This window comes from Trachemys scripta, chromosome 2 (assembly GCF_013100865.1).
Source record: "Trachemys scripta elegans isolate TJP31775 chromosome 2, CAS_Tse_1.0, whole genome shotgun sequence".
Lineage (NCBI taxonomy): Eukaryota > Metazoa > Chordata > Testudines > Emydidae > Trachemys > Trachemys scripta.
Window position 1 is genome coordinate 96322514 of NC_048299.1, and position 16224 is coordinate 96338737.

Genomic DNA, 16224 nt, shown 5'->3' on the forward strand with positions numbered 1-16224 from the left:
AGTCCTGTGGCACCTTATAGACTAACAGACATATAGGAGCATGAGCTTTCGTGGGTGAATGCCCACTTCTTCGGATGCATGTTTAAAGGTGCCACAGGACTCTTTGCTGCTTTTAAAGATCCAGTCTAACACGGCTACCCCTTTGATACTTGGTAAATTAAGAGATTTTTAAGACTGCACAAGTCTGCTTGTACAACTGCAATATTTACCACTTTAATATTAATCTGATTAGGAAACCATGAACTAGTGCTTTAAAATGCATATTTTTTCAACCTACAAGAGGTGACGCTCAGCTTAAATTTACAGATTTTGCACACAAGTTAGTATTGAAGAAAACAGTAGATGTTCCATTCCATAGTGGCACAAGTTGCATAATGAGCTGTACAAAGAGGAGTAAAGTAGCACATAACTCTGAATGGCAAAGTAGGTGGAAACCATTTTCCCTTTCAGGCTAGTCTCTCTTTTTTGTTAGCCACAAAAACCACAGCAGAGTCCAAACTCCAGTGCACTGGGAATTTTTTGGCATGAAAACAATATTAGGCACCCCCCTCATTGTTCACATGATGTAAGAAGGCAAAACTAGTGGAGATGGGAAGGCGTGTGTGTAGAAAGGTAAGCATATACACCTTTTTGGATCCCCTCTGAATGCTGCAGTTCTTGCAAGAAACATTTTTGCTGTCCCAGTGATCGGCTGCTCCACATGTCAGACAGAGGTCTGGATCACATTCACGTACAGCCAGATAGCATGGACACTGCTTAGTGTTGCACTGTGCTTTGCAGCGGCATCCAGGAAACCTGTTTTGGCCTTTAAAGAGAAAAGAAAAACAAATAAGTAAACATGAAAAAAGAATCTCAGTTCATGTCCTGAAGTTTAGCAAAAATACATTGATTCCTTGCTCCAGATGTCTCAATTCCCCGATACTTAAGGTTAATACAAAGTGAACAGGGTCAGGCAGGGTATGACTACGCAGCCTGCAGCTGTGAGCCTCCCACCCAGGTTGACAGACTCAGGCTAGTGCTCTAAAAATAGCTATGTAGACAGCACTTTGACATTGCAGCTGGGGCTCTGAAGCCTTTTTTTTTGGGGTGGGGGGGTGGGGAGGGGGTTCCCCACAGTCTGAGCTCCAGCCTCAGCCACAACCTCCAAGTACTATCTATATAGCTATTTTTGGAGCACTAGCCTGAGTCAGTTGACTTAGGCCAGGAGGCTCATTACCATGGGCTGAGTAGACATACCCTAAGGGTATTTTCTCTGCAGTCTTCTACTGAATGAAGCAGTGCTCACCATATGCACTAGTTTTGAAACTCTTCCTTTAAACAGAGGCATGGTAAGTTTCTTTACACAGGCCTTATATTCAAGAATAACCAACTCACTGCTCCTTAATGGTGTGTGTATGCCCTTGTTTCTTACCTTAGAAATATCAGTAAGGCAAAGTGCTTTTTTTTTTTTTCTTTCTGGTTTTGTCGGAGGACCACTTGGAGGCAGAGTATTTATTTTGAGCTTTTAACTCCCTACTTGAATGGGTGAGGGTGCTGAATTTATAATAAAGACTCTATTCAAAGTGTAATTAGCCATTAAAGTTAAACAGGAGTTAAGACAACCAAAGAAATGTAAACAGACTAACTAAAAACCACTTTCACTCCTTTCTTGTAATGTCATCATTTATAGTTCTGGTCACCTAGACATAACCTGAAATAATGCTTTTTTTTTTTAAAAAAAGAAGAACAAAAAAAGGGGGGGAGGGGCCCACGAGAGAAAGAAAAACCTCTCTGAAAATTTTCCAGGCCTTCTTTAAATGTCAAAAAAACAGCAAAAAATGGCACAAGCCCATTTTTTTTGCCCTTTGTAGGCCTTTTATTTAATATCAGCAGTAAATTTGTGTCTACAAATGAAACTAGTCTACAAAAAGACACTCAATTGCAGATGCCTTCCAAAATTACTTACATTCTGAGCTGCACTGACAAAACTTCTCACAAAAGTTCTGAGCAATTACACAAGGACATGAGCTGTCACAAGGCTGACGAGGATGATCACATGGCTGGTAGTTGTAAACATGATTAGATGACCCATCTGAATAAAAATAGTAATAATTTGAAAAGATTAAGAATGAAAGAACTTTAACTTTGTTTAACCAAAAATTTCAAATGGGAAGTCCCGTCTTAAAATTCACTTAAAACAAAAGAGGCCTATCAAACCTACTCTTCTCAAAGTATTAATTATAGAAAAGTACACGAAACAAAAATTGTGGCATTAACAAGATGCATGTTAACTTAATTACTGCATAGCTTGCTTGCTGTTGCACCTCACCCCTCATATTACTAACCTGTAGTGTATTTAGAACTTAAGAGCTCGTCTACAATGGGAATTGAGGAGCAGAATTATAGCTGTATACTATTACTAGCATAGGCACCGACTGCATGGATGCTCCAGGGGTGGAGCAACCACGGAAAAAAATTAGCAGGTGCTTAGCACCCACCAGCAGCCAAGCTCCTCTTCCTCCCCCTACTCCTGCCTACCAGCGGCTCCCCACCGATCAGCACCCCCCCTCCCTCCCAGCACCCCTGGGATGCCTTGGAACAGCTGTTCAGCAGCATGCAGGAGGAGTTGGGAGGGGGAGGAGCGGGGACGGGCGAGGAGCGGGGACGGGCACGCTCATGGGCGGAAAGAGCTGAGTAAGGGTGGAGCAAGGGGTGAAGAGGTGGGGTCTGGGGTGGAGCAGGGGTTGAGCGCCCCCATGGAAAATTAGAAGCCGGCACCTGTGAAAACTGTAGCTCTGTATGTGGGCAACTTGTGGGCCACAAGCAGCCCATCAGGGTAATCTGCTGGCGAGCCACCAGACAGTTTGTTTACATTTGCACAGCCGCCTGCAGCTCCTAGTGGCCACAGTTCACCGTTCCCAGCCACTGGGAGCTGCAGGAAGTGGCGCTGGCCACAGGGATGTGTTGGCTGCCGCTTCCCGCAGCTTCCATTGGCCAGGAACAGCAAACTGGCCACTGGGAGCTGCGGGCAGCCATGCAAATGTAAGCAAACTGTTGGGCAGTCTGCCAGCAGATTACCTTGATGGGCCATGTGTGGCCCACAGGCTGCCCCCACTGATCTAAACTAAGGTCATTTTTATTCCACAAGAGGAATTATACTGCTTAGCAATACCCCTACAATTATACCACTATATTTCTGCTGGTCAATTTCCTGTGATAAGCCCTTGGCTCTTGAAGGCAGGAATCTTGTCTTTCGCTTTATCTGTAGAGCAGTTAATAGACTTTGGGTGATATATAAATTAATATCTGTCTTCAATCCACTAGCACTTATGCTGGTTTAGGTGTAGTTGTATAATATTATATCCGTTTCAGTTAACAACCAAGCAGCCAAAAAAAAAAAAAAAAGTCCACCTCTGAACAGAAGATTATTCTTTAATCAAAGTCTCTCCCATCCCCACAAATTTCTAGAGCATCTTTCAAAATAAAAAACACACACAAATGCAGCTCATCACAATAAGAGTTGTGCTGTGTTATTTGCACTATAACAAGGCCTGCCTAAAGTGTTATGAATTCATTGCCTCCTTCCTATTTAGTTTTATTTTCTTTTAAAATATGCAAAGTTTTTTCTGAACAGCTGCATAAACAATGTGGAATATCCTCTGTCCCTGCTATATCAGTAATGTATGGTTACTATTCTTCAGTCTCCTTGTGAGCCCCGACTCCCCATGAAAAGTATAAAATGGCCTAACATCATTCAGAAAACATTAGTAGGATCTTAAAAATTCAGGACATAAAGTTGAATGGAAAGATGCTAACCCTTTTTCAGCTGTATCTTTCTGCAATGAGCGGCCCACAACCTGCAAAAACACAAAACAAACACAAGAAGGTTGACAGGAACTCCTCCTGTACTGGGCTGGGGAATGTAGCTGCAGTTCTAGGTACCTACATCATTTAACTGGGAAAGTCTTCTGTAACAAGAATTCCTAAACCTTCTACATCGAAGTTTTACAGGAGAACCTCCACACTAGCCCAGTTTACTGCTAAAATCTGGTGACATCAACGTGCTTGAGGCGATTTACAATCTACTAAAAATTATGTTAGAAACCAGTGTTTTTAATTTTGCTTTAAAGCTGTAGTTCCAATATATTGTTTTTTTAGCAGTTAAAACTAGTTGAATACCAAGTTTCACCATAATAAAGTTAAATCATGTGCAGCCAGGATTTCCTAAATTTATATTCCCAGGGAGTTAATTCATACGTTTAAATACCGACATTAAATTTCTATTTGTGACTAGGGGATGGACTGTCAATTTGCTTCTGTATAGATCTCCATTTCTAGAGCGAGTTAATTATTGTAACTGGTCCACGTAATGCAGAGAGTTGTGCGTAGTGAGAAATTCTCATGGTAGATTCAAATGTTTAAGGAACAGAACCATGAATCTGCATTTCTTTCCAATGACTACAAACACCCAGAAGTTCTTCTTTCAAAGCTTAAATACATTTAAATATATGTTTAACCAAATAGGAATTTCTACCTATTTCCTTTCTGCACAGCATTACGTCAATTTTGATTCTGACGGATTACTGTTTTTTCCTCCTGTGTACCCAACAGCTTTAACCAAACGCAACATGATTCTCCACACAGCTAGCTTACATTAAATATGCGTTAACCTGTTCGCCATCCAATTAAGTAGACTCTTGTCAAGGTAACTATGAGACTCAGAGTTCAGGTTCTTAATTTCTTCAGATTTATAACTTTTCTTCAAAAAAAAAGTTATACAAAATTTAATTCCTTTTCAAGGTAGGTCACTCCAAGCGGGTATAATACTGAAGTAAAAGGATATAAACAGGTAAAAATTCCTACTTCTGCACTGTATTACTTCAATTAAGAGACATAGAACCTCTCTAGAACTCTGCTTCCCAACTACTTGAAGGGAGAAATAAGATTTCAAGTCAGAACATTTAATATACCTCACATGATTAAGTTACATTCGCCAAACACTCCAGAATAGTTAAAAGTAGAAAAGACTACACAGCTGAACAATACTTCCACCACAGACGCTTTCCTTCTTTTGGCCCAAGATGACAATATGGATTAGTAGTATGCCAAATTCCCTACCGGTAATGGAAGATTTTCATAGATAAGACTCTTGAATCAGACCTTTGTTCATTATCAAGTGTCTGTGAATTAAGTACATCTCCAATTCTAACAAAGTAACATACCGTATATACTCGTTCATGAGCCCGTTAGTTTATAAGTCGACTCCCCAAGATGGATAGGTAAAAATAGCAAAAACTATATAACTCTTTCATAAGCCGATCCTATATTTCAGGGGTTGGCAAACTTTGGCTCCTGGCCCCTTAGGGTAAGCCGCTAGTGGGCCTGGACGTTTTGTTTACTTAGAGCATCTGCAGGCAAGAGCCCCTCGGCTCCTAGTGTCCGTGGTTTGCCGTTCCCAGCCAATGGGAGCGCGCCACTTCCCACAGCTCCCATTGGCTGGGAATGGCGAACCGCAGCCACAGGGAGCCGAGAGGCTCCGTGCCTGCAGACACTCCAAGTAAACAATGTATTAGATATTCAATTCAATGATTCCATAGAGTTTAAAATCATCAAATTTTGGTGTAAACCCATTTATAAGCCGACCCCCACTCTTTGATGAGTCACTTTTTTACCTAAAATATTTGGCTTATGAACGAGTATATACGGTACTAATGTCCTGCAGAGGTCCAAGGTGTGCCACCTCCTTTCTAAGGGTGCATTAGATTTCATAGAAAATTTGGCAAGGAGATGGATTAAAATGAAAGATTAACACTTTGGCCAAGAAGATCAGAACCAAAATAACTTTACGTGGTAGAAAATTAGATATGGAAGTTGTGATGAATTATGCCAGCTCACTGACTCTTCTGAAGGAGACTAGGGCCACCAAAACAGTACTTTGAGAGTAAAGGATTAAAGGTATATTGTGATCATGAGTTCAGAGGGGGAATTAAAGATGACATTAGGGGCCAAGTGACTGCTTCAACATGAGCCAACTGGGATAACTAGAGGTCTGACTAGTGCTCTTTGATACTGGCGATGGGTGGCAACATAAACCCTAAGATTAGCATGGTGGCTTTCAGAAACTGAATGACTAAGAGGTGGAAGGTTGCCTGGAAGCACTGCACCTTTCCTTTAATGGCCTCAACGAGTGACATACTGGGGATAGGACAAGTGGTAGGGGTGAGAGATTTCTCACCAGTAATTCTATTTGTTATCTCTTCTCCCATCCTACTCAGCAACACAAGACAATGTTGTATTTTCAATTACCAGGAAGCAAAGAGGCAAAAGTGTCAAGTGGGAGATTTCCACAGCAAAGTAGTAGTAGGCTAGTATAAAATAGAGGAACTTCAAGTGATGTTTCCCAAGGGATGTAGGATGGAATAAATACTGGACCATGACAGACAATTACTAGTGAGTAATTTCCTCTTACTGTACATGCCACTTCTCCCATTCTCCCCGTAATAGTCAGGAGGTGTTGCAAACATCAAGCCAGATGAGGTAGGCTTACCAAGAAGTGGTACTTGCAGAATCTTCCAGGCAAGAGCAATTTCAGTATATAAATACATGTTGGAAGGTGAGAAAGCATTCACAAGTGTTATTCCTAAATCCAGGTATCAGGAACAATAGGCCAATTACTGATGGCTGATCTCCAACAAAGTGGGAGACAAACTGGTCTCTACATCTGGTTCCTGCCTGCCTGTGCATTTAATAACTGAATGCTTCTGGATTATGTTCACTTCTGATTACTGAAATTGTTTGTCAAATATGTTGACCTTTCAGGCTAAAAATCCAGAAGATGCTGACATCAACTGGATAACAGCTATAGACATTTCTGGGGAAACTGCTAAAATCTATCCATAGTAAAGGCATGAGGACAACACTGAATCGGTCTCTTGAGTTTAGAAATGAAAATTCAACTGATATATGCAGTTAGATCGGTTGGAAAAGCAGGTTTTGGCTTTTCTGCTTTTGTTCTCATTAGACTCCTTAAAGATGCCGTGTCTAGACTCGCTCTAAAGATGCAGCCTTTTACGGGGGAATGCAAGTAATTTGGGTCAAGACATCAGCCACACTGCTTGCCAGGCCACGATGATACTTTGGCCAAGATACTCAGTATCCTGAGCAGAATAATATGGAAAAGCTATAGCTAGGTGCAATGAAGAACCAATCCCTGAAGAATAAGGACAGAAAGAAGAATTCAAATGAAATCTATCTGGATAGAAAATCATCAAGAATATTTCTTCACTTAAGTTTAGTCTAAGTCCTATTTAATGAGGGAAAACAACTCATTACAGCTGATCATTATTAATCCAATGAGATCAGAGGGAGACTGACTATTTCATTCATATCAACTAGATATGCATGTAAACATGTCAGAATGAATGGCTAAAGTACCAATTTCTTCTCATCTCAGTGTATGGTCACATTCTTTTGAGTTGGTGGAATTGTTGCTCTTTATTTAAGTTGTTAAACTGGTTGTCTCTTATACAGAGCTGTCTTCTCGGTTTAATTAGGAAGAATAGCTTTTACAAACTGTTGGGCTGCAGAGATGGTACATAAAAAGACACCTCAGGACAACTGAAGTTATTAGGCTCCTACAACAGAGGTGTAAAAAAGAAAGTTTTCCTCTCTCTTTAGCACAGCATTATCAGGAATCTAAAAGACTTTGGCATAGTAAGGAGAGAAGGAAACTGCTCTCAGCAATGAGCAGGCTGTATCTCCTACTAGGCTTTCCATTCTTTGAGCAGACTGGCATGCTAAGATGGTGTGGGAACCCGATGCTGCAGGAAGTTAAGTTTGGTAGTGCTCATGTGGAGTAAATAGTAGCAGTTTGGCTTGCAAGATGGCTTCAGCATATTGGTAGAGGGGCCACCCAGACTGAACAGAAAGCTTACTGAAAAAAGTCAGGTAGGAAAGATGTTACAAAGGCTCTTAACTGAGCCTGCTGCTGCTGCTTTTTCTCCTCTACGAATGGAGTTCTCCTTCGGAAGGATGGTGCCAGTGAACGTAGGAAGCCACTATGAATTGTTCTTCAGGCTCTCTGCTGTCTTCTGGCAGAAAGGAACTGGAGCGTGCAGCAGGCTCTGGAGAGCCTGCAATGGAAGCCATGTCCCAAAATTAGGAGAGTCAGAGACAGGTTGTTCAACACAATTTAAGCAGCCTGGCTCCAGTACAGTAGATTTAGACTGGAAACAACATAAAGAACACTTTCTACCTCTTCATTCACAGTGTTTCAGCCACTTGTAAACCTCTAGCTGCATCTCTCCCAAGGAGGCAGAGAAACAAGAAAACCATCATGAACAAGTGTTGACAATATTGTTTTGTTTTACTCAAGATGCTTCTTACATAGGAGGAAAAGTAACCCATTAACCTTTGAGCTGACATAGTAAAATGCAAAATCCAATGAGATGTTGTAAAAGCAGTAAAGACCCCCTGAAATCACTTATCACTGACACATTGGCAACCAGTCAGAAAGAATACATTGGTGTATAGCACTTCCCCACCCAATGAACCAGAACAGAGAAAAACAGAATTCAAAGCTAACAACATTCCTAGACAGAGCTGCCAACTGTCCAGTTTGGCTGGACACTTTCAGATTTTGAAAATCTTGCCCACCAAATGCCTCAGGACAGTTGAGAGCTATGAAGCAGAGGGAGCAATGGTACTATTGTGATCTGAACAGAGCAGGACCGCTTCCAGCTGCTCACTGACCCCCTTTTCTACCCTGGTTTGATTGTCTCTCTACACTACAAGCAGCCAGTTCATTTTATCGCTGTTGAAGCTTCTGCACTAAGATCAATGGAAGGCCCTCCTTGAGCAAGAAGACTATGAAACAGGTAGAGAGGAGCCAGGAAAGTATCGGGGATTAATTGCTGGAAAAAGTAGGGGGAGGGGAGAAACAGGCAGCTATTTGGGAAAAATAGAAAGAAGTTTTTCGAAGATCTCTTGGCTACTGAGGATTCTCTCTTCCTTTTTTCCCGCCTCTCACCCTTCTAGGAATAAAAACATTCACCAGAACACACACAGAATTGTCCCATGCTTGGGTTTCTATTGGACCCCAGATTTTTAGTTAAGAAATTGTCACTATCAAAAGTGTTCAGATGTTGCAAAGTAGATAGACATGAAACGGGGGGGAGGGGGGGGCATTTTAAAAAACTTTTAGAAAGTTAATTTTGGATGGGCTTTTTATATCCTCAGAAAGAGCCTTATAACAACTTTCCTTATCACTTATATCAATAAACGTAGATAAGTTGCCATATGACCTTTGTCTTGTACTGGAACTTTAGTAGCCTCCTAGCATGGTTCTTTAACTAAGTATCTAGCTGGTAAATAAGCTGGAATGTCTGAGTCTATGTAGGTGATCAAGAATTGTTTTGTTTTTTAAAGGGAGGATGTGTGTGTTACTTTTCCAGCATATTACAGGTTATTGCTTGTTTGAAGCATTACATTTTACCATATGGACAAAATCTGCATACTAATTTGCAGAATATCTTCTATTCACTACTGATTCAGACTATTGGGAAATGACATATTATAGTCACATGACTTCGTTATTGAAGTGTTATTTCTAAAAAACCCTCAAGGAATCAATTTTTTTTTTTTTTGAATGTTGCCAAAAAAAATTTTTTTTTCTTTCTTAATTCAACAAAACCTAACCTATTCTACACTAATGTATTTTTGATTATTATAACATTCATCCGGGATAATGTGAATCTAACCCTAACTTGAACTTACTTGTTGCAATAAGCCTATAAGCACCTGTGAAGAACTTGACTATTTATAAAGGTAGAACAGTTTGGTTTTTTTGTTTGTTTTTGAGAAATTGGTCAATTTTGTTTCATTTATGTTCTTTGAAAGCAAAGGAATAAGGAGAATAAACAAACAGCCTTTTCTTTCAAAGACCTTACTTGTGTACTGCTGGTTCAATAAGTCTCCTTTGGGGTCAACCAGGGGTCCGGGGCCCCCTTGGGAGCAGGTTTCAGGGGGTCTGCCAAACAGGGCTGGCATTAGACTTGCTGGGTCCCAGGGCAGAAAGCCAAAGCCCCACCTCATGAGGCTGAAGCCTGGGACCCCGAGCCAACAGCTGAAGCTGAAGCCTGAGCAACTTAGCTGCATGGGGCCCCAGACAGTTGTCCTCATTGCTACCCCTTAACACTGGTCCTGGCTTTTATGTGCATAAAAACAGTTCTGGCACAAGTAGGCCGTGAAGTTTTTATAGCATGTTGGGGGAGCTCAGAAAGAAAAAAGGTTGAGAACCCCTGTCCTATGGGTTATCATGTTTAGCTTCTAAGGTTATTTATTAACAGATTTACCTGTGCTTCCTCTTCTTCTTTCTTGGAGGAGTATCAACATCTTCAGCAGGAACTGGAGCAATAATACTAGATTCTTTTACTCTAAACTCATACACCTAGCAAGAGATACCATAACATATATCTCACTTATAGAAAATGAAGCTTTCTATTATGTTAGAATGATTTCCTCCAACACCTTACAAATTATAACAAGCCACAACATTTCTTCCCTTTATAGATATATTTCTTATTTTATCTTATTTGATCTTAAATGATCAAATAAAAATAGCTGTGTATTTTAAATTGTATGATACATTGAAATCACTAAAATTCATTGTACAAATTTTTAAAAATCAGAGAAGACAGGGTTCTCAGGAAAACCAAGTTGGTTAATAAATTCTCTTATAAGAATAAGAATGAGTATTAACATATATTTTCTATCCAGTTTTGAAAATAGCATGCTGCCACCTAAATAAGCAATTTTCACTTCTTACCTGCCTGCATGTTTTGGTCCCAATTAATCTAGCAATTGCACAGAAGTTGTCATAGTAAGTACCAATGAGAACTCTGAACATCGAGGCTTCTGCACCACTCCATTCCACATTCTCAGGAGGCTCAATATTTGGCTTCATCTTTATTGGTGTCTGACACCTAGAATTTGCCTCTGCAACATCAAGAGCATCAATCAGGTTGAGGCTTCCCTCACAATTTAAGTTTCCATGACTCTTAAAATCATCAAGTTAGGTGTGAACTGTAACAGAACAAAGTCCTGTTTTTTTTAGTGAGAAGACACCACATACAGAAGTTTTTACACATCTACAGACAAAAGCTACAATCAGACAGTGAGCAGAATTCACAGTCTAGCACAGTAGCACAAGTCTAGCTTCTGAAAGTATTCAGGAGACAGTGCCGAACAAATGAAGTTATTCTGAACTTTCATTATAAGGCTCTCTGTGATAAAGATACTGTCCCATATCTTCTAATTAAATTAAAAGTCCAAATACATCCAAAAATATGTGGCTTCTAAGGTTGCTTAATTATGGTTTGAGACCCCTCCACACAATCCATTTCTTATTAAAGCATTGATTGGCCTCACCAGAGGAACTGGATGTTTCATCTTTCTTCTCTTCTTCCTCTTTATCATTATTTTCACCTCCAGTTTCTGCTCCTGCTTCCCTGTCACTATCTGTGTCCTTTGATTCCAACACATTTATTGTTGGTGTGCTGGGCCTGCTGGTGTTATTTGGAAGTCTTCCTCTTCGGCGGCCACCTGGGCGCTTTGGTGGTGTCTTTATTCGCTCAGCAGTCAGAGCAGCTGCAAACTCCTTTGCCCCTTCCTAAATAAAGAATAATAGAGTCTTCAGTACATGGGTTTGAAATGTTTTAATTTGGGGAGGTGAGAGGTGAGAATGGATCACTAGTCACTTAAAGCCAAAGCCCGAATCATGAAAAAATGCATAATTTACACAGCAGGTTTCAGATAAAATAACTATTTACATATTTTAATATAAATCTAAAAACGTTTATCCACAATGCTTTTGAGTCGTCTCATGCTCATGATCTTTACTGTGTGCATCAATAAAGTACACACAGTTTGAGATATCAATTTACTTAGCTTTGATATTAGTACCCACATTCTATTTTCACTTTGACTTAAAGAAATGAAAAAAATACTTTCATCTTTGATGACGGACAAATAAAAATTTTCCAGCATAAAGTTCATTGCCAAAAACAAATGTTGGGAACTGCTAAGGTGTTATAGCTAAAAGAGGTCTGGTATTACAGGGAAAGATTAATACAGCATAGTATTTGCTCTCATTTTCTTTGAGATGGATATGATTGAGAGAATGTATAGCAAACAATTTTTGGATTAGAAAATTATTTCTCCTACAAAAATAACCCTCAAAACTGAGAGAAGTGGGGTGGGGTTTGAAACTATATCAACTAAGTTCTCCATCCCTCAACCATATCAGCTTCTTAAGGGACACAAACATTGGTGGAGACTCTCCCTGACAATGAAACAAATCCCTGCAGTTTATGAAATTTATGACAGATAAATTACAGATCAGGGCTCAGTTCATAAATCTCTTACACCTGCGGTAAAAGGTCAGTAGACAAGTCCCAGCTCAGGATTGGGCCTGTTAACAGTGCATTACTGAGAGAGGAAGATACTCACATAGGGTTACCATACATCTGGGTCTTCCCCAAACGTTTTCTTGTTTTTGATCCTCCACCCTCTGTCCGGGCGCTTTTTCAAATAAGAGGCAATGTCCGGATTTTTGCAAACAGAGGTTGCAGTTCAGAAAGAGCTATCTCCATGCCGACATTGGTCCCTCCCCCTGCAGCCACAGCTGCTGGATCCTACCCACCCAAGCCCCAGCTCCCAGTCTTGGGGAGGGGGAGAGGCAGGGAGGTGCTGACAGACTGCAGGTGCTCTGTTCTGGGCCTGCAACAGCTGCCCTGCCACCACTACAGGGAGCAACACACAGCCCCCGCACCTGGAGAGTGAGACAGCAGGTTCCCTCCTCCAGGTGCCCCTCCCACTATACACACCAACCCCTCCAACACCCCCCCCAAATACTCCCTCCCAGTACACACACATGCCTCCAGCTCCCCCCTCTCCTCCAGCTGCCCCTTTGGCCGGGTCCTGAAATATGGTAACCATATACTCACATTGTTAGAGGTACGTACTTTCATATGAAATAATTCAACTTCCCAATTTGAACTTTTGGCCTGGTCACTGGAGTCACTATCCTTACTTTTGTGAAAAGTGCTATGAAAACTTTGACTGCAAGTTGCTAGCACCTAAATTTCACATCTTCATTAGCACAGTATCTCCTAACACCACATGGGACCTTAGTCATCAACAGAGTTTCCTACAGCACTGCATAGTATGGCTTAACTGGATTCATTTCACTATGGGCTTAACCTTTTTCAACACTTGATTTTTATTTTTTGCTAAATAGAAAGTACAAAAAAAACTCTCAACTCTTCATCTACCCAATGAAGTAAGTTATCTTACCAGATGCTGATAACAATGCTGTCCACAAGGTTTATTATCTATTGCTGTTTCTGTATTCTTCCGTTTGTAAGTGTTAGGAGTTGCGTGGAATGCTGTAAAACAAAAATATTTCTCAAATAAGTATTTTTAAATGTGTTTCACAAATACTTACAAAATTGAAAATTTATCTGAACTTCACCAAAAGTGGCCTGATGACAACCATAGTAATAGTGAAAGAAAAACCTAAATGGTATTTTATTTACCATTTAAATAAAAAAAAAGAGTGGGCAAATAAAATTGTGCAAAGCTGATAACTTATAGTATGTGTTTCCACCTATTCAGATCACTTAAGTAAAAATGATTACCCTTTTCTCTCTCTTACACACACACACACACACACACACACACACACACACACACACACACACCAGGGGCAATGTCCTGGGTTAGTTTTGTTTCCCCCACCCTCTTTCAGACAGAGCATTGGTACTACCAGTGGGAGTCAAACTTCTTATTCACAAAAAGAAGAACAGGAGTACTTGTGGCTTCTTATTCACAGACTTTCCATCAAGAACATGCTCTTTCCTGCTTCAAGACCAGGACAAATAGGGGTTGACAACTAGGCAATCAATCCTGATTTTTTCAATTATCATCAAAATTCTCATTTCCATTAAACCTCTGGAACTTTAAAAAGTGGGAGCCAATTTTTACTAGACCCACTTCCAGGCCCCTTTACACTGCTCTGAAAGCTTAGTGTAAATGACACTTCAGTGTTCGCATAGATGCAAAATGAGCTTTAATCGTTCCCTTAACTGTTCCTTTGACGGCCGAAGACCACCTCAAAAGAACTCTTCACCACACAAAAATACAATAAAAAAAACAAGCCCTTTCGAGTATCTTGACTTTCCTCTTTTTGCTGTAAGATCCTAAGTAGTGTGGGAAACTCGCAGCTACACTGTCAATAGAACGTGTGTTCTAAATTATGTAGGTGCTTTTGAAAATTCCACATGCAGCCTGATGATTATTCAATTAGTTCTCCAGTATTTAAGGGAAAAACTGAAATGACCTAAATGTTTCCAATTTCTTTGTAAGAGTGTGTGCATGAAGATTAAATACCACCTCTGAGGTCATCTTTATACATCATAAAAAAGCAATGAAGAACACACTTCTGTTCTGTGGTTCACCGTCAATATTTCAAGAGACATTCATATGATCATTTGTTCAAAAGATACTTAGCCCTCTTAACCACAGATCAGGGTCACCATGGAAGCATAATCTAGATAAGCTACCTCACTGATAGCTTTCTGTATTAACTACGCCTGAACTGAACAAATATAGCCAGGAAGGAAGATTAAAAAAATCAACTCTTTTTCAGAGGAATCCAATGACAGAGGGGAAAAAATTGGTAAGAAACTGAATGTCACTTATATTTCTAGTAGGCTATTATACACAATGAAGAAAACAAATATTTTTACAAGTGCTATTAAATACAACATGGTATTGTTCTTTAATTAAAAGAAAATGTGATCATTGTGATGCCTGCCTTGAATTCACAGTGCTCCGCTACCCAACTCAGAAAATTAACCATTATTTTAGGGGGAGGGTTTTGATTTTTTTGTTTGTTTTTTTAAGCTACTATATAAAATAGGTTAAACTAACCCCAGTGTGGAGGACTAATACAGCCCTCCATGACTCTACTTAATTCCTAGAGTGAGAATCAGGCTCTGAAAGGACAACTAGCCTCCATTTAGCCTCTAGTATACATTGACTAATATTTATTTTAAGGCTATTAAAGATCTTTTACAATTTTGCCATATTAACATAACAGCAGTGTTTACATTTCTCCCTCAATTTAGTATAGGGAAAACCTGAATAACACGAATTATTTTCAAGCAGCAATAGTTAAGATGTAAAAGCAATTGCTGTGCATTCACAAGATCGTATGTCAAGTCTCAATGGCAAGCATTTAATTCCATAGTGAAAATCTGATTCTCAGATTGCACAATTCTGAAGCACAAAAGATAACACATTTTAGACTATGGTAGTACATATAGCAAAATACAACGAAGAGTTTGAACTCAATATCACAAAGATTGAAACACTAAACATGCTAAGCCAGATCCTCAGCTGATGTAAACCGATGTAGCGCCAAAGACTGACATAGAACTGCACCAATTTACACCAGGACCTGCTATCCTCTTTGAAATGAGTGTAGTTCTAGGGTACTTTTTAATCCCACAACCTAAAAGGAATTGGTATATTTGGCTCCAATTTAAACCCAATAGTTACCAATAAAGCCCAGTTGAGGCTTTAGTAAGTACAAATTAAAAAAAATAAAATAATAATAATAATGGGGGGCGGGGGAGAGAGAACATTCATGAGACTCAGACTGTTCCCAAAAACTTTGTATTGCTCCATGTAGGCTCTGTAATCTGATGTCTGAAATTGTGATTCTTAAGCACCATAAGTCTTTACATTGCTTTATAATATCAAATAAAATATTAACAATACTATTTTAGTTAAAAAGTTCTTACCACCAGGTGTCCCAAAAATGTTAAATAACTCCTTACCAAACACTATATTTAGAAGTAATAGCTGCATTGTTGAACTCTCAGTTACTAGGAAGTGTCAAAGTTCAGGATAAATGCACAACTTCAGCTCTGCCCCCTTTGAAGTATGCATTATACTTAACTTTAACATTTCTTTTTCCCCTACATTGAAGTTTATAGCTTTAATATTGTATGTAGTTTCTACACCTATACATCCTTGATGTGTTCAGATGTTTTGTACATTAAATATATGAAATACACACTCAAAGAAATCTTATACCTCAAAATATTTAATACCAGAAGTTTTAAACGTTATTTTTCAGTTTCTAAAAATAATGAAGGGAAGCAGGAAAACAGAAAGCAA

The 16224-nt window shown here is 39.7% G+C and overlaps 1 protein-coding gene across 5 annotated transcripts in view; it reads right to left on the reverse strand.

The window, feature by feature from the left end:
- EZH2 (enhancer of zeste 2 polycomb repressive complex 2 subunit) overlaps positions 1–16224 on the reverse strand; it is a 122615-nt gene that overhangs the window by 6229 nt on the left and 100162 nt on the right. For all 5 annotated transcript variants that reach the window (XM_034761288.1, XM_034761290.1, XM_034761287.1 and 2 more), the window contains 7 exons: positions 13333–13424; positions 11407–11647; positions 10805–10974; positions 10332–10426; positions 3796–3836; positions 1946–2071; positions 627–805 (listed from right to left, as the gene is read on the reverse strand). In XM_034761288.1, coding sequence (XP_034617179.1) covers positions 627–805; positions 1946–2071; positions 3796–3836; positions 10332–10426; positions 10805–10974; positions 11407–11647; positions 13333–13424 — 944 coding nt within the window. The remainder of the gene's footprint in view (positions 1–626; positions 806–1945; positions 2072–3795; positions 3837–10331; positions 10427–10804; positions 10975–11406; positions 11648–13332; positions 13425–16224) is intronic.